The sequence below is a fragment of the Strix aluco genome, chromosome 19 (genome assembly GCF_031877795.1).
Source record: "Strix aluco isolate bStrAlu1 chromosome 19, bStrAlu1.hap1, whole genome shotgun sequence".
NCBI classification, from domain to species: domain Eukaryota; kingdom Metazoa; phylum Chordata; class Aves; order Strigiformes; family Strigidae; genus Strix; species Strix aluco.
Window position 1 is genome coordinate 13,878,975 of NC_133949.1, and position 24,941 is coordinate 13,903,915.

A 24,941-nucleotide genomic window follows, 5' to 3' on the forward strand; every position below is an offset into this window, starting at 1 on the left:
CCTGTTTCTCAAAATATAGTTCAGTGGATTGATTTTTAAAAACAAGTTGTAGTATCTTTTTTTAAAAAAACAACTAATAATTGGAATTAGAAAACCACAAGAACTGTCAAAATACATACATCACTGAGGGCTTTTTTTTTTTTTTTTTTTTTTTTTTGCTTTTGGTCTAAAATAAAAGCAATGCTTGTACCTTAATTCTCTTTGGTGGAATAAAAAAGAGGAGTGAGGAGTAGAAGGGCACAAACAAGTCCCTTCCCATTTGGCTCCTGACTGAACCCCAGCAGATTCCCAGTATCTTACATCCATGTATAGGAAGAAACTGACACCTATTGGCAACTTTAATATTACTACATAAAGCTGCTTTTCTTCAAACTATTGCAAGAAACAGCTTCTCCTAACTAGATTTTTCTTTAAATACAGATAATATAAGAAGATAATTTAGAACTTTTCCAACTGTGACTGAAAATACATCCAGAAAATTTCAGACTCTCCTTTTTAACAATGAAACTGATCCTTCCAAAGTAAATTATGATCCCTCAGTAATCTACAGATTTTAAGAGGTTGTTTTAATTGATAAACAGTAGAACTAGTCACTAACTGCTCAGAAAAAAAAGTCTTTTGGGGGGGGGAGGTGAATACTTTCTTGGTATTTAGTATTACAACACCCACAGTCTTGGGAGCAGGTAACTGACATCCTAATCCTAACCACATCCTGTGACAGAGCAGAGCACAGGCAGCAGAAAACCATTTTTCTCTACTAACGTATCAATTACTGTGTTACAGATGTTGAGGCAGCAAAGGGACTCAGAGTGGAGGAACAGCTTTTGGAGAGCACCTTACCCTTACAATCCATTGCCTCCTACTGAGAGGTGAGTCGTAGGGTACAGATGAACAAGGGGAGCCTGAGCAAACAGTTCCTTCATGCTCAAGATATATGTGAAAGCACCTGCAGGCAAATACCTGCGTATAGTTTTTCTACTACACTTCACTGACCTGTGTGAGCTTTGGGGCCTGCTAAAGTTAAGGACGCATTAAAAAAAAAAAGTACCTGTGCCTAAGGAACAACAAAATATGCAGGCAGATCACTGTCAACGTGGTTTCAAACTGCTGCTTATGTGTACAACCTGAACTCAAAACCTGAAACTTCTGCACATATTTGTGCAAAATGAACAAAAGAATTTCTCAGCTACCCATAGATGTCACTTATTTGCAACAGTTAGCAATTAGTTACAGCAATAATAAATATGCAAAAGAGAGATTCACAGAGTAACATTTGGGGTTTTTTTAAAGCAACAGATTTCCTGCAACTCCAAATGAAGGCATGGAGACCTGCTTTGAGGACTCAGAAATAAACACACACACAAAAATCTGTTTTATCTTACTCCACCACTAGAGCAAAGAGACTGAACCCAGTTATTATACATACTTGTAACGAAGAATTTTTTGGTGAAAGTACAGCTGTCAAAGGCGGCAATTTTCTCCTGCAGGACTACAACAAGTATCCTGAAAACACAGAAATGGAACGTGTACTTTAAACATTAAATGCATTGGTTTAAAGATTCAATATCTAAATGTAATTATTTCAAAAGCATCGATATAAATTCTACAGTGATAAACTGCCAGGTTACCAATACATGGCAGTTATTGAGGATTCTCTCTCATCCCTACCACATAACCTTCATTTCAGGAAGTACACAGATCTGATACAGAACAACACAGCATATTTATGATATACCTCCTGCAGTAAAAGCTCCATTAAAAAGAAAGAATGGAATTGCAAGGATCCTGAATTACTTTCAATGACTCAAATAACAATCAAATCAACAATCAGTAGAACACAAGCTAAATTTTAAATAATCCCATTGCCCATCTCATTGCAAATTTATTAAACCATCTTATTTAGAAAAGTAGGGTGGTTTTTTCATACCAAGAACATCAGCACACAAATACAGTTGAGAGAAGCAGAATTTGTGTCAATTAGCAAAATTACAGGTGTATGTTTATGTACTTGCTTGTACATGTACACTTCTATTGTAAAATAAGTGTTCATTACTTGAAACAAAGAACAAAAGCCACATGATAACTATGCCTCAAACACTGTCTAAACGAAGAGGCCAAAGATGCAAATTTGGAAAGTGAAGCATCTTGAAAGCTTTATAACTAGGATACATCTTCTCCTGCATTGCTGACTTCCCACAACCAAGCCCTCAAACTCCTGAAATGAAAGAGCCACCTGGGAAGCTGACAAATAAACAGATAAAATCTACCAGCTATCCGGAACATTTAGCAATACAACATATTTAAGAATCTGATTATTTTCTCATTAGGAAGAATATGAGACAGTATTTTTTTTAATTAGCTGACAATATGGAGCATTATTAAATGTGGTTCTAGTAATTTTAATTGTAAAGATATGATGTGGCAAAAAATTAATTGCATCTCTCAATGACTAGAATACACACCTAATGCTTTATCTGAAAATTATGACTACACATTACAGTGTAAAATAATAATCTTTAAAACGATGATGAATCACATCAGCCTCAACACACATCCAGTGTGAAAACCAGCCATTACGTCCTCTTGGGTTTTTTTCCTATTTTTAACTGTTTAGCCACAAGAATACCTCCTTCTTATCCAAGGAGAGCTCAATATCTGTAAGACTCTTTGGCAAAGGACTACACTAAAATCAAAATATATACCTTACCCACATGCTTGCTTATGTTTTCAGATATAAATAAGTTTTGAGTCACAATTTCCACCTAGAAAACTGTAGTACTGCTCCTCCAATAGGCATGATTTATCTACGTGTCTGCTATTAGATTTTCTTATTATTTTTACCAACACGATCACAAAATAACATAGATTGAATCTGTAGTTCCCAAGATGACTCCTGAAGCCTGTCAGATAGGCTGGTGTTACGCTAGCCTCCTTCTATTTGTCTGATACAGAAGCTGATTAAAGTAATAAGTGCTGTTCTGTATCTCAAATTCTTTCAGGACTTACAACATCTCATCCTGGCATTCTGTCGCTGCTCTGTTTATCAGTATGCCTCTATCTAAAAACAAGAAGTACAAATTCTTGGAAGGAAGGTAAAAATCAAGGGACATTATCGGACAGAAGTCTCTCATGTTCACAGCTTTACAGACCTAGAACAGGAAGCACACGTACATTTTCAGAGTGAGCAGCTTACTTGCCAAAAGAAGAGGGCAGAACTCATAACTCAGCAAGAGGGATTCAGATGTGTTAAGCCACACAAGAAATTAAAGTAGGACTTCTTAGTTGCTTGTAGCTCGCTCATTGTGAAAAAGATGCTTCCCCACCCCCTTCGGATTTATAAATCTCAGTTTTTAGAAGTCATAAACTCTGCATATATAAATGAATATTAGTTTGGGACAAAATAGTAGTTTTAGTCAAGCAATGTATCTTCCAATTGCTTAAACTACAGGAGACAAAAACAAAAGAAAATGTATAAATTCTAACTTCTTCCCCAAGGCCTAAAAGAAAGTTAACCAATGAATGATGGAAGGACTTTGAATGCCTGTGCAAGTGTAGTGCATACTTAGAAAACCTATGTATATTTGATTGTCATATATCCCAATCCTGTAGACTTTTGTTTTCTACTCTTTGAAGATGTACAGTCTTTCTGCATAAATGAAACCTACCAGATGGATGATTCTAGAGTATAAATACATAAATAATAAACAGTTTTCCCTTCTTCTGCAACTCAAGTTTTATTTTAAATTCAAATTTTGAACTCCATTAGGCTATAGTACAGTTAACGCACCATTAGCACTGCGCTTGGTCACATTTAATGCATTTTCAATCTGAAATAGCGAGCTTTCCTCGGATAATAACAAAATCTGATACGTTCCAGAGAAGCAGCTACCCTGGATACAGCCACACAGCTTTGAAGTAGCTTTTCCACTTTTACCACTTAGGAAAAGAAACATTAGCACCTGGAAAGACTTTTTAGTTGGGAGAAACTTTGAATGATGATTTGCCTTTTGACTGTTTTTACAATTGGATTTTTCTTCTGCTAGGAGGCCAGACTGGAAAGATTTACTATCATCACACTGCACACAAGGGAACTTTAAATTTTTCAAGGGACAGTTACACAGATAAGTACTGAACTCCTTCGGACAGCTTTTAAAGGAACAGTGACCTATTCAGGGCACATAACTCTCACCAACTCAATCACTTCAGTGAAACCCGTTTTCGATATAACAAGCATACCCACATCCTACAATAAACAGATTGATGGGGATAACAAAAACGACCATCCTTTACTACTTTAAATATTCACACCACCAAAATATCTCCTCATTATTAGATTAGTTGTGGTATTAAAGGTATTTTTTCAGTTGTGCCACTTCTCTTCTGTAACTTCTACTTGACCTAGTGTAGTCATTACTGTTCAGATTTTGATGGTACAATGGTAGACACATGTCTGTTTAAACAAAACCTTTGCAGCTTCTAGAGTTGGTTGAGGGGTTTATATATATTTTTTTTTTAAATATTTTTTTTTCCCCCCATTCAATCTCCAACACTGCTAACCTTCCTCAGTTGTATGAGTTTGATACGCGCTCATATTCTTCTGTGGTCTTCACATACACAAGCATACTACCTACTGCCATACAAAACAGGCACATAAAACATATCACTCTGATGTTTTGTTTTGTTCTTAATGATTTGTGTTATTATGCCACCATCAATTGTGGCAAGAAAATACGTATTGCCAAAGAAATGCAGTAACTTCTGCATTCAGCGCTCTACCTCTCACACAGGAATCACATTCCACAACTTCCATCAGGTACTTAGAGACACGCAGTGACTGGTAACAGGAATGGCTGGGTGGAAGGAAGCATTAAAGCAAGCAGCAAAATCATGGACTTTGGTCAAAGTCACTGCATCAAATTCTCTCATCAGGAGTGCTGAGGGATCAAGATCCTCGTGTAGGGATCCTGCATTTTCTCTTCTTTCTTAAAAAGATGCTCTAAACTACAAGGGTGTTCAGTTTGGGTGTCTTGAAGAGATAAAGGTCTAAAGTGAATTCAGAAAAATTTGAACTCATGATTCTATGGAAACTATAGATTCTATTCTACTTGAACTCTATGATGCTCAGCCTTCTAAGCCATTTTCCCTCAGAAATTAGATGATGTTATCCCACCTAAGAGATGCTGCTTTGTTATTTGGCTCACAGGAACATTATTTCATGTAAACCACAGACTGCACACTAGGAATTTTTTGTATGTGCAGGAAGGCAACATATGACAGAACAATGGAACACAAAGAAAAGAGACATAAACCCTTTAGTGTTCTATACTGTTTAAACTCTCAGTGATCCCAGTTCTCCATCTGTAGGTGGATAATAGAGGATTCCAACAGTTCCTGCTCACCCTCATCAAAACTGGAAGAAGCTTAAATGATTTCAGATGCAAAATGGTTTGAACTTCTTAAATGAAAGCCACTGGAGAAGCATATTGTCGAATTCAAATGGAAATATTACTTGAGAAATGAAGAGTCAAAGCTATGTTTACAGGAAAGACAATAAAGTCAGGGAGCGCATACACCAGAAATTGTATTCATTACTGAAATTTTACATGCCCTAACATGGAAAGAACGTAGAGCAAACATCCTTACCTTTTATTGCAATGCAGATCATAAATAGGAGTTTTGAACTGTATGGACTTGACCATCTCTCCTGTTCGCAAAGAATAAAGGTCCACACAGCAGTAAGGTGGGCTTGTGCTAAAATGAATGAAAAAAGATTTTAATGGAAAGAAAGATTTTTTTGTAAAATTACTTTTAAATTATTTCAGCCTCCCTATATTATTTAGCATGCTAAATGAAAAATCCAGCAATCTAAGCAGAATGCTGGAGAAGAAAAGGTCAATATAAACATTCTACATTAAGGGAAGGTATGAATAAAATTAAATTATGATATCCACAATGGTCAAGAACCTGTATCGTGGAACTAATTATCAAGCACTTAGTTTCCTTTGTCACAAATAAGACTTTGGAACAGTAGATCTGACCAGCAAAATACAAGCCATTTGATAGGCATGAAGTTTTAGACCACATTCTAGTTATTTAAAAAACATTCCAGAGAGTAACACTTTCCTAAAGGGAGTACTTACTTGCCTCTATGCAACAGCTGAATCGTATGACTTGATTTGATAGAGACACATTACACAGAATTTACATTACATCTCTGATGGACTTTTGTTTGAACTATATAGATCTTTTCAACTGCTTTGTGTCACTTTTATCATTTTAATATAAATAAAGCTCCAAGGCCATTCCTTAATAAAAAGGCTTGCTTTCTTTTGAGAGGGAGAAAGTGCTGAGTGTTCCGATAGGCTTGAGGAAGGTAGTGGTGGAAACCATTTTACAAGCTGAGGAGAGGCTTTGATGTGGCAGTTCTTTTCCATAACACCTTTTTTCCCCTCCAAGAACGCATTAAAATGTTGGCTACTTCTAGGTCAATGAATATGAAGGAGCACAAATCGCCAGCTGTACAAACATATACTAAGTATTGGTAAAAGAGGGTGTTTCCCCTTGCCTGTATCTGTTTTATTTTACAGAGTTTAACACAATTCCTGACACAACACTTGCTTGTCTTTTGGATCTGCTCAAGCTGCTCGAGAATATTCTGGAGAACTAGAGTATAAATGCCAACTGTTTACCTCAAATGCCTCAAGACAATAAAACAGTACATACAGTAAATATGCAGCAGAGAAACAATATACAATATGTGCACAGAAAGACAACTGTCAAAGAATAATAGAAAAAATGTATTTTGACATTTTGCCTACTGAATTTCTTCCCAAAATATACATTTTTCTAGGCACATACCTAGGCTAATAACTAGAGGGTGCTATTTATTACTTTTAAGCACTTCAAAGGCACTTCAAAAACACTTTTAAAACAGTGAGACTCAAGTCGAGTTACTTTACATTAGAAGCTCATTGCTGCTAGAAAACACAGAAAACCACAGCAAGGTCTATGTATAAACTTTTTCTTGTTTTAAGTACATTTATTACCTCCAGGAAATCATTATTTTGACAGAAGGGTACACAGATTCTTATTTCAAAACAAAAATCAACGATATAGCTGAAATTATATTAACATAATTGATGCCGATTACTATTTCCATATAAGCCTGTGTTGAACAGTTCCATTTTGACTTGACATATAACTAACTACATGACTACAACTCTAGAGTATGTACCTTTAATACATATTGCACCAACAAAATTATGGGTAATAATCCTGTCACTCAAATGAATAATTATTACTATGTCATACCTTTCTTTTGACTGATCACGTAAGACCATTCTACCAATACTTATTTAAACCACAATGGCTAAAATCGAATAACTTGAGCTCAAGTGCTAATAATCAAGTAGTATTATTATATTATATTATGGACTAGATCAGAAATACTCTGATATTCTACATAGCTCCAATTCAGAAGTCTTTCCAAATGTTATCTTTCTTTTAATTTCATGGTACACTGCAATCCACGATCAAAAAATAATAAGCATGTTTATTGTTTTTTGAAGTAAATACAAAGACAAGGTCAAATACATTTGAGGATGCTCCTAGGACCTAATCAACAGAATCAAATGGCAACAGCCAGAAAAAGTCACACTCGCAGTCCTTTCTCGTTCCACCATGCTTGTGTTCCTGGCAGCACAGACACTCAGCATTATCATGAGTCTTCAGATAGCCAACAATGTTTTCCTGGAAAAGTCCCATTTTTTGGCTAAGTGCTTTATCCACCAACTATGACACAAAAGGGTGGAAGCACAAACACTTGCTCTTTCCTTGGCAATCTTTTCAAAGGTGGAAAGGTAAAAAAAAGTCTCCATCGCTAGAAAAGATTTCTCTCTACCATTTCCTTCTGGTTATTTTAGTTCCTCTCCCTGTTCAAATTAATGGCCTATTATGAACCTCATTTGTGACTGAGCACTCTCAATTCATTAGAGACAACATTCATTAAATTAGCATAATTTAAATTTATAAATTCTACTCTGACAGCTGTGTACCTAAACGAGTAATGACACAATGCTGAGATCCATAATGTCATGTTCTTTTCTGATCAGACCTCAGTAACAACTCAATAACATGGTTTCAACCTGCTGGGGAGGGAAAAAAAAAAAAAAAAAAGAAAAATCAAGGATTTCAATTTCATTGTTCAACAAAACTCCATACAGCAAGGATTCTCCAACACTGCAAAATTTAATTTCTTTTCCAACAACATTATTTCTCAACCATTCTTCAAATATGAGCCTTCTGAATGGTCTTCCTTTACCCTCCTTTGTATCTCCTCAGCTGGCAGCAAGATCAATTCTTCTAGAACAGGAGAATGAGGATTACAGACACAGATCTAAGGATTCATTTCTCTGCCACAGCACTCAAAAAATAATAAGAGTATCTTGATTAGCCCACACTACTCACAAGCAGTAATGAGAGCTGTCCTTCCCTCCTCCATTTCAGTGATGTGAAAAGTTCAGGCTTAGTGGTTCTGTGTACTTCCCCTACCTGGCCTCTGATACGCAATGGATTCTATATTGACCCATTTTAGTGTATTAAATCAACAGAAAAATAACACTTTGTCCTTGATTTCTCCTGAAGAGGGAATTCTCCCCCCAGGTTAGTTCACCAAAAGGACTCAGTGAAAGGTCTGACAAGCTTGGTAGTAAGAAAGGAAGTAGAAGCACACGAACTGAGCAATAAAAGATGTGCAATAAGGCTGCAAAAGCTAGAAGTGGCTTGCCACCAGAGTGGCAGCATGACGCAGCTTTTTCTGACACTTTGTGACCTCCACTGAACTACTCCTAATTCCCATTTTTCTTGAAACAGGGAATTCAGGGATTTCTATGGCCCACGTTGCAGAGGAAGTCAGACTTAATTACAGTGTTCCCTTTACATTCTTAAAGTCAAAAATCTAGACTGAGTCCTGGATACAGCTTTTAAAAGGTAGACATCTCAACTCCTTTTAACTCATTTAAGAAGAATTTGAACCCAAACCTGCCAACATCAAAAGCAGAGGACGAATGTGTTTCCCTTCTTCTGTAACATTCACATGACCTACATTATTTCATTATTCTGCTATGTTACCACATAGCAGGAAGATTTACACTAAGCAAAATGCCCCATTTAAATATACAAAAAAATTGCTGGATTCAGTAAGACAAAACATCATTATTGATAAACAGCCTGGAGTCCTTTGCAGGATCTCTAGAAAAATTTACTTAGGCAAAATGCTTTGTTCTTAGCAATTTTCTTCACTAAATTACCAAACAAATACACAATCCAATATTAAAAATGACACCACCTAGGAGAATGAAAAATAACATTTAGTGTAATCAATATATTTAAATTTCAGCTACAAAACCAGAAGTATCCAATCTACCACAGAACACCACCAAAACCACCACAGATTGCAAGACAGAGCCCCACAAACTTGCAAAAGCATCTCTCGGCAATCGGAAGTTCTCGAAACCTTAGAATTGTACGAAACCAAAATTACTGCATCTTGCTCTATTTCAGGAATAGTCCTGAATATTCATATCATCAAAGGATCATATAGACATGGTAGGTAAATATGCCTGAAATACATTAGTAGATGACCTATCCTAGCCTTGTTTAAGGAGAAAATAAAGCAAAGAGACTTCTGGCTAAGCAGCTTTTCTTCTGATAAACTGAAGGACTGCAGGTTCATGTATGTCTCATTGATGAGAAGGGCTCTGATCACATTTCAAGTGTACCAGTAATGATTATGCAAAGGGGAGAGATTAAGATAGGAGTGTGAAAACACTGGGTTTTGTAGTCTGGTAATAACATTAAGTCTGTCACAAATAAAATTCTTGCAAATTACTCCCACAGACTGACAAATTTTCATTATGTATCCCGATTGTTAAAATAGCTGCTCAGTGCAGAGATATCAACTTCTTTAAAAGTAATGGACACCAATTCACCAACAACTTCAAAATGTTGGTATTAATAAATATACAAATCCACTCAGTTTCTTGTATCTTCTTCTATTTGACTGTTGCAGCGCAGGAATAGAAGAAAAATAACAGATGCCTTGTACAGCTGGCACTTGACTACATCTGTGCTTATGCATCACGACATAACTATCACCTCTTCACAGATTTGCTAGCTATGAGTCACACAGTTTATAAAAGCTCTGTGTAAAATGTTTGCACACAGAGACAAATATACTGTACAAAACACACACACTTTTTATATATAAAAAAAGGAGAAGACTGATGGAAACAACACGAGGCCAAAATTTTCTGTGCCTATAAAGATTTTTACTCTGCCTGCTCACAAGTGTTTACTTTCCTCCCTGCTGCCTCTCCCCACTCTGCCACGGGATGAACAACACCCCACTCAAAGGGAGATTGAACATCAATTACAGAATGGACTCATGAGCCCAGAAGGAAAAAAAAAAAATAATGTTTGAGAGGCATAAAATTGAAATAGAGCTTTTGCTGAAAAAGCTGCCCACCAGGTCTTTGTAAGGCATTCTTTATGTAAGGCATTTTCCAGTTAATTGTGGCATTTAAAAAAATCACGTCAGGATGGAAGCTGTTTGGCCAACATAGTGCATCATCGTGTATTTTATACTACCTTCATAAAAGACAGAGCTAGAATCTTTAGAAAAAAGAGATCAAGGGAAGCATCTCCATCCACCTACTTTTGCTCTACATGTATACAACGTTAAGCGTGGTGAGATACACCATGATGTCACTTGGGAACAATGACAGAAGTTATGGCATCATAACAGATTATTAGATAGCAAGAAAATAGCTAAAATAATAGGTACGACCTTCCTTAAGGGAAAGTGTACGGTAATACAGGTCATAGTTACAGTAAAAATATTTTCTATCACCTATACTCTTTTATACAGGCTCTGCAAATTTATTTTGGGAAACAGTCAATTAATTACTATTAACAACCAATGTGTCAATGTATTAAAATGACACAATGAATGAAAACTTTAGGAAGAGGTGAAATTGTAACAAATTATGAGATCCCGTGAAGAGGTTACATAGACTGATCTAAGAAATATAGAAGAAACTATCACTTCTCAAGAACACAACACTACAGGGATTCTAAGCAATGTCAGTATTAGAAATAGCCTATCAAAGCTTGTCACAAAGAGCTGTTCTAAAGATTAGTTAAGTTCAGCATCTGTTGATTCAGTTGTTATGCCCTGACGTCCTTTAGCAAAGACGACGTAACTGTCTGCGGACAAGCCCTACAGCATTCTCTACCCAGAGACTCCTTTTGGTAACTTTACTTCACGTGGCGGAACAAGGGCAATGCTTATTTCCAGCTGTTATGTATAAATTGATCCTCGTCTAAGGTGCCACTCGGCAGTATGCTGCATGTCCCTCTCGCCTGCTGAAACTGCATTACAATGAGCTCCATCCTTCTCTAATTACATGAAGAATTACATTACATCTGCCTTGTTCTGTACCCTTTCATGGCAGTTTCTTTCTCTATTTACTCAGGACAAATATTGCACATATTAGCAGCAGGTTTTTCAGAAGTAATGATCCCTTTTGTTCTCTTTTTTTCTTTTAGTGTGGAAATTATAAAAGATTTCTTCTTCCATCATGTATTGACCTTCTTAATGTGCAGGGCAACATAAAGAGTTTTCTATAATGAAAAAAAGCCTAAAAAAACTTCCACACATCAGCATACTTGATCTAACTTTCATTTAATCATTATTCCAGTTTTGATACTGCCAGGTATTACCTGGCAAGTTATTTAAACAACATTCAACAAATCCATATTTGGATTTGATGCCCTTGGGCTGTGAAACTGTAGGAGTTACTGGGCAGCATACAGGAGCAGCCTAATATAATCTCTGACCTCAGCAGAACAGTGTCCATTCCCTTCCGAAGCTAGATACAAAAAACCCAGATGTAACAAAAAATTACAGAAAATGTCTTGCTAAATATAGCGGACTGATTTATTTTGTTAAAGCCTAAAACGGTATTTGTTACTGCAGCAGCTAGAGAACGCTGCTTCCTAGCAGCTAGAAAATGCTTCTTCCATACCTTGGAGGCCAAACCTTACTTTCCTTACGCACATGAGTACCCACTGATAGAAAAAAGTGACAAATCCACAAATGGGAGTTACATTCCCTGGGAAAGGCTAACAACATTTAAACCTAAGAAGCTTCAAGCCTTCTAGCACACGTTTTGCAGATCAGTAAATTTAACACCTGTCAATAAACCAGCTTCAGACAGCGGGTCATGTACTTCCAGCCAAAAGCAATTTGACTTTTATCATGTAGTCATATAGTTACCATTAGTTTACATAAAATCAAAATGATGAATTAAAAAACAAGCAGACAATTATCCTGTCATGATTTGTCTGTTATCTTTAAAGGTTTTTTTCACAAGAAAAAAAAGCTCTGTTTTCATTTCATGTTTCAAAACGAGGCCAGGTGACTGGTTTTATTAGTCTATTCTGAAGTACAATTTAGTTTTCAAAAACATAACCTTTCACTGTTTCTAAAAAACGTAACCATTAGCGTACATATGTTACTACACTGTATGTTCCCAGACTTACTTTTTCATTCTACTATGGTCGCACTGGTACCTCTCCTCACTTTTCTACTGTATTCCTCTTGAGATGCTTTATTTGTTTGTATGCAATTTGCAATAATCTTTTTTTCAAGGCCAGCAGACCCAACATAGGAAACAGCCTTAGTTTTAATTACTTTAAGAAGTGCCTTTAGGAAGAGGTAAAAATATTAAAACTTATATACTGAGATCTTACTCAAATAAACTAATGGCACAATCATCTCTTACTAGGCACAGATTTAACAACCTGTGGGATTTTTTTAAAAAATAAAAAAACCCCTAGATGTTTCTGTAAATATTAAAGTTGTCGCGTGCCTTAAATGGAATATAGCTTCAAAATGTACTTTACAAAAGACAGCTTATTTCATCGTCCTGTCAGAAGGGACCATTACATCACCTAGATTTCCGGTCTAATGCAGGCCATTAAGTTTCACCTACATATCTATTCTTACACCTAGCTCAAATGCTTTAAAAGCAGCTCAGCCTGGCACTGGGCAGCATCTCACAGCCAGAAACCAGGAGAGAGAAAAGTGACAGCAAGTCCAAGGAACTGGCCGGACAAGGTATGCCCAAATGATCTGTACAGCAAGCTACTCCAGCAAGATTTTTTTAAAAATTACTACTCTATAAAGCATCAGATCTAACAGTAAGTAAAGAAAAAGCTATTTCCATACAGGAATGAGGAGGACCCTGACAGTGACACAAGTGGAAGTTTCTAAATAGCAGTGCAGTGGTTAAGATTATCCAGTAACCTGTTCTAGCTGTGGCCACTCTGATGCTTCAGAGAAGGGGAAGAAAAGCAAAACCAAACCAGTACAGAGTTAATTAATTGTATATTGGAAAAATTCCTTCCTCAACCTTTACACGGAAAGATGAAGTTTGAGATTTGATTATGATCTTTGTACTAATATTATTAGCATGCTGAGACCACAAAGGCAATTCTGTTCTCCTCAAGGCTCCTGAAGAAGGTTTGCTCAGATTAACAGATTTCAATACTAGAAGGATCATCCATCTTCTCTTTCCAGGCCATGCACAGAATGTCCCAGAAGCTCAAAGAAATTATTTTTTACCAAGCAACCTAATCTGGTCTTAAAATACTTCAAGCAACAATGAGTCCTCTATTTTTATGGTGAATTTTTCCAACATTCAGATAATTTTATTTTTATGAAATTACTTTTCATTGCAAGAAAGAATTTGTACATATTCTGCTTTTCAGCTTTTATGTCTCTGTCAAGAACACAAAAAAAGCTCATGCATTCAGTTATCTTTTGCATAAGTCAGTAACCACTCAAAGCAATCCAGTCACTAACTAATCTGCACTGAAGTGAAAAAGACTTTCAAGCCTTAAATTGCCTTAAAGGTTTGTTTTCCAGCTCTAGCACCTATTTGTAGTCCTCCTCTGAGCTCCCTTCAGTATTGCAGTATTCTCACCTTTCTGAAGGATGCACACCAGAATGAAAACTTAAAAAAAATCATTTCAAGGACTGCATTGTTTATTCCTTAAACACCTTTGCAGAAAAAGCTTTCATGAAGACTTTCACCATCTAGTCCTCTGAAACTCCCTGGCTCTCTGCATCCCAGCTTTTCACAATAAAAGCTTGAAAACCCAACTCTGTAAGTAATTTTCTTACTTTCATTCATGGCACTTAACAGATTCATTCAAAATCAGGAAAAGCAGAGTAAGATTTCTAAGAAAGTGACACTTCCCAAAAATGCGTGTGTAGAAGTGAAACACAAAGCAGCAGAGACATTTTAAGTGTACCACAAATTGCAAAAAGTATGGAAGCACTTATTTCTAAATAAGAAAAACCTGTACTGATCTTAGACACATGTTACTACATCTAATCCTTTAAATACAAGAGGAAATTATTCAATACAACACTAAAATATTTGTGTTAAATACCAAGAGATACAAACTTCACTCTTGCATCTTCCTCAAATATTCTGATCAAATATATCGGTCTAGTAAAAAAGTTCCATCTTATCCTCTTACCTCAGCACCTTCATAGTCTCACAGGTATGTAACAAAAATATTTTCAGAAAGTCAAGTCTGCAGAAACCATTTTGTTACAGGAAAACTACAAGTCTCAGCCTGAATACCAAGAAAAGACATACCAAAAGAAAACCACATTGTTTGCTTGTGTGTGGAAAGAAAAAAGATGGGACTTGTGTGATTGTGCCAAAATGACCACTAGACACAAAGCAGTATAGCCATCTGTGTGTACAATACGCAGGTTAACCACTAATTTTCTGAGCAGAGAAAATAGATAAAGGTGAACTAACATACATCAGCTCCTGTGCAACATTATATCAGGTAGGCAGAACAAAGATGCAAAGAACTGGGAATAGAAGTACCGCTCCTTTCAAAGTCTTTTGATGAAAATCTTGAAAAAGATCAAAACAGTACCTAAAGCGTTGATCCCGACATCTTACCAATGCTAATGTTTAACAACTGTGTTAATCATTTCTCCTTCTACTTTTTTGATTTCAAGGTTAGCAGTATTTTGTCTCTGTAATTTCATAAGCAAGGCATTTCTTCGCACTGTAGAGTCTAACTGTTAAAGCGAGCCAGGACCGACTCAGGAAGGACTGGTTCCTGTCTCCGTGCATAACTCAGGTCGCGGTCTGTGAGAGAACCTGAGGCTTAACAGTGGTCTGCTGGTCCTGAAGGTTGTAAAGCACGGCAGGAAAACCATCAGTATCTTGTTTGTCTGTCTCTGCAGTGACATAAATCCCCATCCTCAGGTGAAAATAACTCTCTTTTACTGCACGGTGTGGTGCTGTATAAACCTCTCCCGCTTACAGGTAAACCTGTATCATCACAACTAGCTGCCCAGGTATAAATTATTTCTATAAATTATAGAAGAGAAATGTGTTAAGCAACCCTGTTATGTTGTATTTATTTAAGCCAAAGTTATGTCCATTTTGTCTTTAGCAGAAGAGATTCTTAAAGAAGCTAAACTTCATTAAAAGGCAAAACTTGTAACTAAATAAATTACATTGCCATATGATTACAAGCTTTGTAACACTGTTCAAAGAATACTCAATGATAATACACATTAAAATAAGCTTATTCTAAAGCAAGTAAATTCTTTGCCTTATTCTTCATGTCTATCCTCCTGTATATGTTACCATTCATAAGTGGTTTTAAATGTTCTACCCAGTCCTGCACATGTTGTTCTTTACAAGGGAAATCACATCTATTTTTATAATCTATTAACTTTTTCTCAATTTAATTAAAGAGCTATGGTAAAAAATACATACCTTTAGGAAAACATTCGCAACAGCGTACCTGTGGTTGAGATTTAAGAACTTTTAATAAAAAGACAGTTTCATGCCAGGGAATTGCTATATTCTCCATAGGGGGCTACGTAAGGGAACGAATTAACTTCATATTGGGAATTCACTGATATTGAAGAGAAAAAATAAGTTGTTCTCTGTCTACACATATTTCAGTCTCTGTTCTATTACAAAAGACTACAAGCCTCAGTTTCTTCCATCAGATCCGTTTTTTAATTTTAAAAAACAAAAACAAACCAAAACAGCCTATGTTCTGTTGGCTTCCAAGCTGGCTTCTTCCCCACTGTTTTATCCTTATTTATCAGTTCACAGGGGGATATTTGCTGTGGAGAGTGTTGGCTATACAGACTCCTGTGAAGCTGGTCTAATTACCAGCCCATGAATCAGCTGTCAAGTGCTGCTTGTAAGGGGAAGGCCAGCACTGCCCTCCAGGAGATCAAGTGCATCCACTCGCCCCAACAATGGAGCATAATGGACATACTACACACACGCACCAGCGATAGCATTTATCACAGTGCCATGAACATACAAGACACTTCACAAAAACACACAGCAAAAAAGTCCTAATTCAAAAGCTTTACTACTCAAAAAGCACTAGAGGAAGAACATAGGTGGTAGGGGGAAAAAGAAAAAAGGGGGGGGACTGTGTTGCATTAATAATGCAGCAAGATGTTGGAATGCAGTATTTAATACTGACTCATCACCAGGCGGGACATCGTAACTTTAGCAGACAATACAGAAGTCTCATGCCTGTGAAAAACAGTTGCCAGCCCATTTTTAAAGTTTACATCTGAGAATAGACACATTTCAAATGCTCAGAGCAAGGTACTATGGGCCAAATCGGCCATTATGTTAAACTGTAGAGTTCCAGATGTTGCTGTTTCTTTTTAAAAGGTGTCAAAAGAAGTCCTTACTTACAAGCAATATAGAGAAAGTTTTCCCTTAAAAATATTTAAGAATGTTACATCTTGGTGAGAAGTACAAAATGATCACATATGAGAATAGAAAAAAACCAAAAAAATCTATTATCAGCAAATTCATTTGGAAATTAATATAGCTTTCCTACATGCTACTCCGCTAATAGCATAATACACTGCATCTGTTTCTTTAAAGAGATCAGAATACATAAAAATTATCACCAAAGAAATAAGCTTCTAAAATAAAATAGGAAGCATATACCAGATTTTAAACCGTTCTGAGTTTAATCTAAAAGTGCAATACACCTAAATTTACACTACTAAGAGATAAATGTGGGAAAAGAGAGAGATAGGAACAAAGCTTTAATATAAAATGGGTGTCTACATAAAAGATACTTAAAGCTGTTTTTTTGGTTGTTTTGGGTTGGTTTTTTTTTTCAAACAAATGAAGAAAACATTAAAAACAGACTGATGGCTGCAGGGAGATCTACCACTCTATAAATATGCTTTGCACATTCATTTAAAGACCCAAACTAGTATAAAGATTAATTAATTGTTCCTAACATTTTACTTAAAACTGAAAGATCAAAACAGGTATAATTATGTTTAAGACATGTTTCTGTAGACAAAGAGCATTAATCCTCTCATCAAAAAATATAAAGTGTATCAAGTGTTTATAGGTGATACAATACAGTTATCTGAATTGAGTACCCATTACTCTGAAGTTCACGTTCAAGCATTTTCAGGCTATTTACTCATGTAACTTTATGATGTTTTTCTTGTACAATGAATAAAAATACAGATACACGGATTCCTGCCATCCCTTCCTGTACGGACTCATACTTAACCATGGGTGAAGACAAGCTATTTCCACTATAGGGTTTGAACATCATCAAAGACTAAACTTGTGAGTAGCTGGACACTGACAGAAACAGACTCCTCCACTGCAGCCTCCACAACAAAAATCCGCCTAGTTCCTAAAGTTTAGCACAGCTCTGTCAGCAGAAAAGATGCAGCAAAATGCCCATTATGCAGGAAAAGATCCAGTCACTGAGAGAGCTCTACACTAAATAAATGAAGATCAAAACATTAATTTCGATGTAGTAAAAAGCCAACCTGCTAATGGGCAATACAGGTAAATTCACCAGTTTTACACATTATCATCATCTGCAACTTTGGGCGAACACTCAGATGCCATTGCTGATACAACGGGGTTACTCTCAACCACACAGCACAGTTCATACAACAGGCAAAACCCCTGACTGAACATAGAATGAAAAGTTGTTTCCACTCTTGGGGCTGTATGAGGGAAGAATCTGAAAATACAGATTTTCTTGAGAATCCTGGAACAGATGTTTTGAACCAATGGAGGTCACGGATTTTTTCAGTTCTGAGTACATTCGACAACAATTATGTTCACTTTTGTGCAATTAAATCAATAGCTCCTTTGCTTCCTATCTGTAGTCAAGGTGTCAGACTGTGTCATACATCAACAAGAAAAAGAAAATTTAAGACTAGGTTTTATCCACATATTGGTATTACCGTAACAGATACTACAAGAACAGAAGCATCAGTTCAAAGCGAAAAGTAAAAGGGAAGGGGAATCCTTAAAAATATCAAAATGCTTAGCAACCTCCAAATTACTCTTCAGGTTTGGCAGCAGATGGCTCTTCCCACGTTCTGCATTACCAGCAGTACGTAACATGTTTGTGTTACTGTTTTCTGCCCATAACAATGTTACTCATCCTCACTCATCAGAAGAGACTTGCTAGATTTGTTGGGTTTTTGTTTTAAATTTCGAAATACATGCAGCTAAAGAAAGCCATACAACAGCCTGCAACCTACCTTTATGTACCACAGCATGTTGTATCACACTGCTTCATCCCACGGCATGTGGCATGCCTGTCGCTGAAGTGTAAAATATAGCACAAGCTGGCTTTTCAGCTGTGGCATGCTTTTGCAGAGAGACTAGAGTGTGACACACTTTCCACTTCACTGAGACATACCACATGTTACAAAACATAGCTGTCCCATCATATTTCCAGTTAGTTAATATAGGAAGATTAGCGGCATCTCAAGAGATTTGTTTATCTACAAGGCTTACTTGACCATACTATCACTGAGGAAAAGTACATCTGGAGCTCCACTTTCCAGATCAGAAGCATTTTTTCTGGTATATTCTGGACTAGATTTTATTCTTGTGCGTAACCAAACTGTCCTTTTGTATAAAAGTTACGAACCTGCACTGGTTGTCCTTAATCATTCTGTGAACATATGCTTAACTGGAAAAATTTCTGCAAATCTTGGAGAGCAGAAGCAAAGATTAACTTCTGAGTAGAATACAACTGCATTTGTCATACCTCTGTCAAAGGTTAACATTTCTATGATCAACTCATTAAGCTTACAATCTGGTAATGTGTTTCCTCAAAAAATACAGAATGAAATAAATTTAAGAGTTGTCTTGTCCTCCTTCTTTCTGTCACATAAAGCAGAATTCACCACTGAAATAAATGCATGTAATTTGTATTGTAACAAATGCTAGACTGATCTTCAAGATCACACAAGATGGACCAAAACAAAAAAATGTAGAAACTTTTTGCATATCAAAAGACAGTCACATGTCACAGCTTAATAGAAAAATATCAGGTTTTTGGGAGCGCAACATTGACAGCAAGTTGATGCTGAAATATCTCAGCTCCAGCCAAATTTCACCAAGCACGTGTAGAACCCAAACAGCATTTTGTGGAGCCACTTACAGCCACAGCTAGCCCTAGATTTTATAAACTGCCAATATGTATAAACTCCAAATCAATACCAAACTTTTTTGGCTTTATTCTGAGGTGGTTTTTATTGACAGTACTTTCTGATCAATGGCATATCAGAAGATAGCATAATATAGATAGCAGTTGATTACTGCAGCATATGTACATTAACTGTATATATGAGGCATTATTTGTTACATTTAACAAGCTACCAAAAGCCAAAAGCAATCTGAGAGTCAACAGAACTCCTTCTGAAGTGCACTACAAAGCTTCTTCAAAAACACAGACCAAATCTTTGCTCAGCTACTGTGAGTGTCACGTTCCTCTGCAATCTGTGTATGTTAAAGGTCCCAGCTTCTGTGCCAAGGAATACTCAATAATCAATATTTAAAAGGTGTCTTTACCTGCAACTGTTAGCTTGGCAAAACTATTATGAAGGACCAAATATTTTATCCTGTTGATTCTTGTAGGAAATTTCTTTAGATTTCAGATTTATTTTCTCTTTTCTGTGCCTTACCTTATGATTCATGGCTCTGACAGGCCTATTGGCATCTTCTTATCTCACATGTAATCACCACCACCAAAGGCCAAATTAAGCAAGCAGCTCCACGCCTGCCCGCCTGCCATCCCAACCCCCGTGCAAAACCACTTTTTGGATTCAACATTGAACACGAAACCTTGTACCAGCCTGTTTTATCTAAAATAGGTTTGCCATTGGTGTTATTAACAACATCAGCAGAAACTACTGGGATTGTGCAACACTTCATCACCTCTGTAGTAAGTAGCCTCTGCCTCAAATGGCATAACAGCAATCATTATAAGACATCTTTCAGTTGCTTATGTGTCTTCTAAACCTTAGTTGTTTATATGCTAGTATATGGCTCAAATTACGATTTTTGAGAAGCTTGAAAACAATCCCACTTCCAAGAAAGAATTAGAAGGTTTTAGAGTGCATATGACTGAAGTTGAGCAGAGATAAGCTTAGATCTTATGGTTAAAGCACTTGAAAAGTGCCGTGAACAGCAAAGCCTCTATGAGGTTCTGGTCACATCAGGTAGGCCAAAATTTTCACAAGTGCCCATTAATTACACGTTCTTACGTCTTACTCAATTTACTTTATGACTTGACATAACAGACCATGTTTTACAGACTTGCAGAATTTTCACTGTAACTGAACTCATTGAAAGCTGGTTTGAACTTATGAAATAGTACCTGAAAATAATTACTCTGAAGAAGGAGTCCTGTGAATAGCAAAACAAATAGCCTGCTTTTCTTTAAACTGGCCTTAAGGTCGAGATCCTATGTGAATCGCTTAACATCCAAAAGAGCATTAGCTTACATTATAGCCTTTCTCTCAGCAAAGCCACCGATATAGCCACTTCCTTTACTGCACCAATCTTCATAAAATTTGGAGGAATTTCATAGTTAAATGTGGCTGATATTTCCAGGAGGTATTACAATTGCTAAGGAAAGGCACACGGAAATACTGCCTTCTCACCACAGAGACAGTCACCTAATACAGCAGATGCTGAAATGGGAGATACAGGCCTGCAAATTGTGCAGGCAGAACTGGTTACAACTTTTAGTGCTATTAATATGGCATCTGTAAAATGAGATCATTATACTGTACAAATATTCTATTAATAATTTAAATCACGACTAATTTTAAAAACAAGTTTGTGAGCAACCATCCAAAAGTGTAATAATGGGTCTCCTCAGGTGATATTCTGAATATATTACCTAAACAGAATTTAAAGATGGGATTAAGCAAGATTTTTTTTAAGAGCATGCCTTACAGCTTTTGCACAAAGAAGGAGCCTTCGAAATCTCTATTTTGTGTTACTGAAGAAAAAATTACTGTGTTATACATTTTAAATTATTTGTAAACTTAAAACTTTAAAGCTACCAAAATATATTCATTCTACTTCAAAAAACAGGTCATAAGAAAAAGAGTAATTATATCAGGGTTTTTTTTAATGGATTCCACTTATTGTGTTTTAATTGTCTTTTTCCATACTTCAGAGATTTAAAAGAATCTAATCCATACATGAATGCTTGAGCTTAAACTCCTTTGACGCTTCCTCTGCACATTAAATATTATTGAAAGAAAGAAAAGAAAAAGGACAAGAAGGACTCCAGAGAGACCACTGCAAAAGAGAAAATGGCATTTAGTAACAAATGCAAAGCTCAAATACTGTCAAGTTGTAGTGAATTACTCAAGTGGCAGCAATTGTGTAACAATACAGAGGGCTCTAAGTTAATATAGTTTGCAATTAGCTGCTCCAACTACGAGGATGAAGTGACAGCTATTATTTAGGAAAAAACATATTAAATAGCATTTCTTAGAATTGATTGAGAACTCAGTATCTGACTGCGTTAGTATCCACAGAAAAAGAGAACTTAAATCATCCTGAAATTTCTAACTATTTTGCAATGTACTTTAAATCCTTCTTACAGTATATAACACAGAAATAACCCTCAAACATATACGAAAAGAAAATATAATCCTCAGTTGTTCTCTGGGTCTATGTCACATTGATTTATAACAGTTATTTCTAAGACAGAAAAAAACACACAGATGCAAACAATTACTCTATTTTTGTAGGCAACAAGTGAGGTGGGTGGTAACTGAGAAATTTTGAAAAATCCTGTCACAATATTCCGTTTTTTCTTAAGTAACCCTCATCACACAACAAACGCTCGCCACATCAGAGACTTTCCAGGGCCTGAAGGGCCACTTTGATTCCAGACCGCTGCAGGCATTAGCGGGGACGTAATTAGGGTAAAAAGTTCAACCACAGTTCCATGTCTAGAGTGCTGCCAGAAATAAATTTCCTCTCATTCACTGGTTTCTACTGTACCCTCCCTGAGAAACATATTGAAAACACATTTATCTTTGTAGAGTTTGTTCCTCTTCTAATTAACTTTATAGCGTTTACAGTATTTAATAATTTAAAGTGGAATTTAAAGTGGCCCTGGAACCAGCAGCTTTGCCTGTAATGGTGCTGTGCATTATCTTTTCCCTGTAGTGCTTCTTTTGACAAGTTACTCAAGGAAGGTATGTGCTCCAGCTGGTTTTATCTGGCTGTGCATTTAGCAAACAGCTACTTCCTTCCCTCCATCTCCTCCCCGTACCATTTCACGCACGGGGGGTTGGAACAGCAGTAAAATGAAACTATGCCTCAGCTCGGAAATTTGCTCTCCCAAACCTCCACGCTATCCCCAGGATCGCTGAGAAAAGGTTTATCTTTTTACAGCTTAATAAATCAAAGCTTTAGGAGGTCAAAACTACCCATAGTTCTCACCAACTGGTCAAAGTTTGACCCTAAATACTCATTTTCTTCCTTCCAGTTTTGATCCAAGATTAACAGTTTATTATAGTTCAAAGGTTATTTCTTACTATAGTTCACTCAGACAAACATTTGGTATATCAGAAGAACACCAGAACTTTCCTACCCTCAGTATTTACAAATGAAACACTACCTTATTCCATTAAATCTGCATCTCCTAGCATTTTAATCTGTGAGAAAATTCACAGAATTACCAGTAGACATTACTTCAACATTGCAAAAATAGTTGAAGTACATTAATTATAGAAACAAGTTACAAGAAAAAATTCTGGGATCTGAAGAGCTCTTTTTAAGATGAAGACCGTTGCTATCTTTAGCCCATAACATAACAATCAAATCCAACATCACTAAAAGGAATTTAAACTGCTTTATTCAGGGGTGGTGTCTCAGAATCTTAAAAGCTACCACACAACCTGTTAAGACTAAACTGATTTTTCCTACAATAACCAGAGAGGACAATGTTTTTGTTTTTCATCCGCTAGAACGGAACGAAGTCTTTGCAAGGCAGTTGATAGGACAGCCCGCTGCAGTTAATGATGCTTTACAGTTTTCAACAGTACAAGAGCCTTTGGGACTCAATCCCTCAAAGATAACAGAAACGAGAGTGCTTTACCCAACTTAAAAGGTTCTGCCATACTTTTTACAACAAAACCAGTTAAATTACATTTGCTCTCTAGAAATTTAAACTTACACATCCTCGACAGTCTTCAAAAAATAAGGCTGGAGAGAAAAAATATGACCAAATTTTGCATAGTCTTCAATAAAAGACCACAAATATTTAATGAACCTCAGGAAATCTATTTCATGGTGTCCAATACAATTGAAAATCATAACCATCTGTCCAACCCATTTTTATGTGTGATTTGAAAAAAACATGCTGTATTTTATCTTGAGTGGATACACCCTTCACACACTCAATTGCACGATTCGGTCTCTGGCTTGGCCAGGTGAGCCCACGGCATAACCACTGCATTTGCAGCGGCATTCCAGTAAAAATATTCTGGGGAGAGTTAACTCTGAGCAGTGTGAGAACTGTGAACAAGAACTTCATTCATCATAGCTGATTGCCTTCTCTTGGGTGATCCTTCCAGAAAGCTTTGCTGTTTGTTTCTGACAAATCATTTCACAGCTAGCTAATTTTAAACATTAAAGCTGCAGACACTTAGAACTGGACACTGAATTTTAGCATTAACTAGTTACTTTGCCAGATAAGGAATGGAGTCATGTGATTTTAAAATACTCATGTGAGAAAATATTAACACTTTGTTTCTATTCTTACTCATGTAAAGCTGCTTTCTACCTAAACCTTAACACTTCCATAAACACATTCCCAAGTTAAACTTGTGCTAAGGTTAGTAGGTTTTAATCTACAGTAGCCACGTTAATAAAGCATGCTTCCCGAAAATCTGCTGCCAATTGATTTGCCTTGTAAACTGATCAGCAGGGGAAAAAAATGCTGGCTAGCCCAAGTTATACATTTTGTTTGCTCCAACTACTCCTCCGTCTTTAACTTGCCCTTATTTCCTTTCTCCTCCCATGATTAAAAAATATTACCTCTTGCTTCTCATGCCCTTAAATGCCCTCCATCCCATTCTTCAAGTCATCCAAAATTTTCCATCACTTGACGTCATTAAATTAGTATGTCTTTCTAAAAATATATGCTAGAAACCTAACACATGCTGCGGGCTGGCTGCAGGTTACTGGCTGAGGTCCTTGACTCTCCATAATGTAGAAGGGTTGGAAAGTCTACTGGCCTCAATCTCTTACTTTTTAATCTTCTATAACTGATCTCTCAATTAGCTATACTTGTATAGTTACCTGATTACCATACATGCCTACAAAAGATTTTGGCCAAATTCCTATCTTTTATGCATTTACATTTGGCTATTTGGACGAGCGCACCAAGGTGTGAAATACTTTTGGTAAGGATGACTTCGAGATCTGGGTTGCACTTCAAGATCTTCCAAGATTTTTTTCCCCATCTCCTGCTGAATG

The 24,941-nt window shown here is 36.5% G+C and overlaps 1 protein-coding gene across 18 annotated transcripts in view; it reads right to left on the reverse strand.

Annotated features, from left to right (window-relative positions):
* The window catches only part of BCAS3 (BCAS3 microtubule associated cell migration factor), a 372,112-nt gene that overhangs the window by 314,252 nt on the left and 32,919 nt on the right, over positions 1-24,941 (reverse strand). For all 18 annotated transcript variants that reach the window (XM_074845789.1, XM_074845793.1, XM_074845795.1 and 15 more), the window contains exons 8-9: positions 5,644-5,751; positions 1,427-1,503 (exon numbers count right to left, since the gene is read on the reverse strand). In XM_074845789.1, the coding sequence (XP_074701890.1) occupies positions 1,427-1,503; positions 5,644-5,751 (185 nt within the window). The remainder of the gene's footprint in view (positions 1-1,426; positions 1,504-5,643; positions 5,752-24,941) is intronic.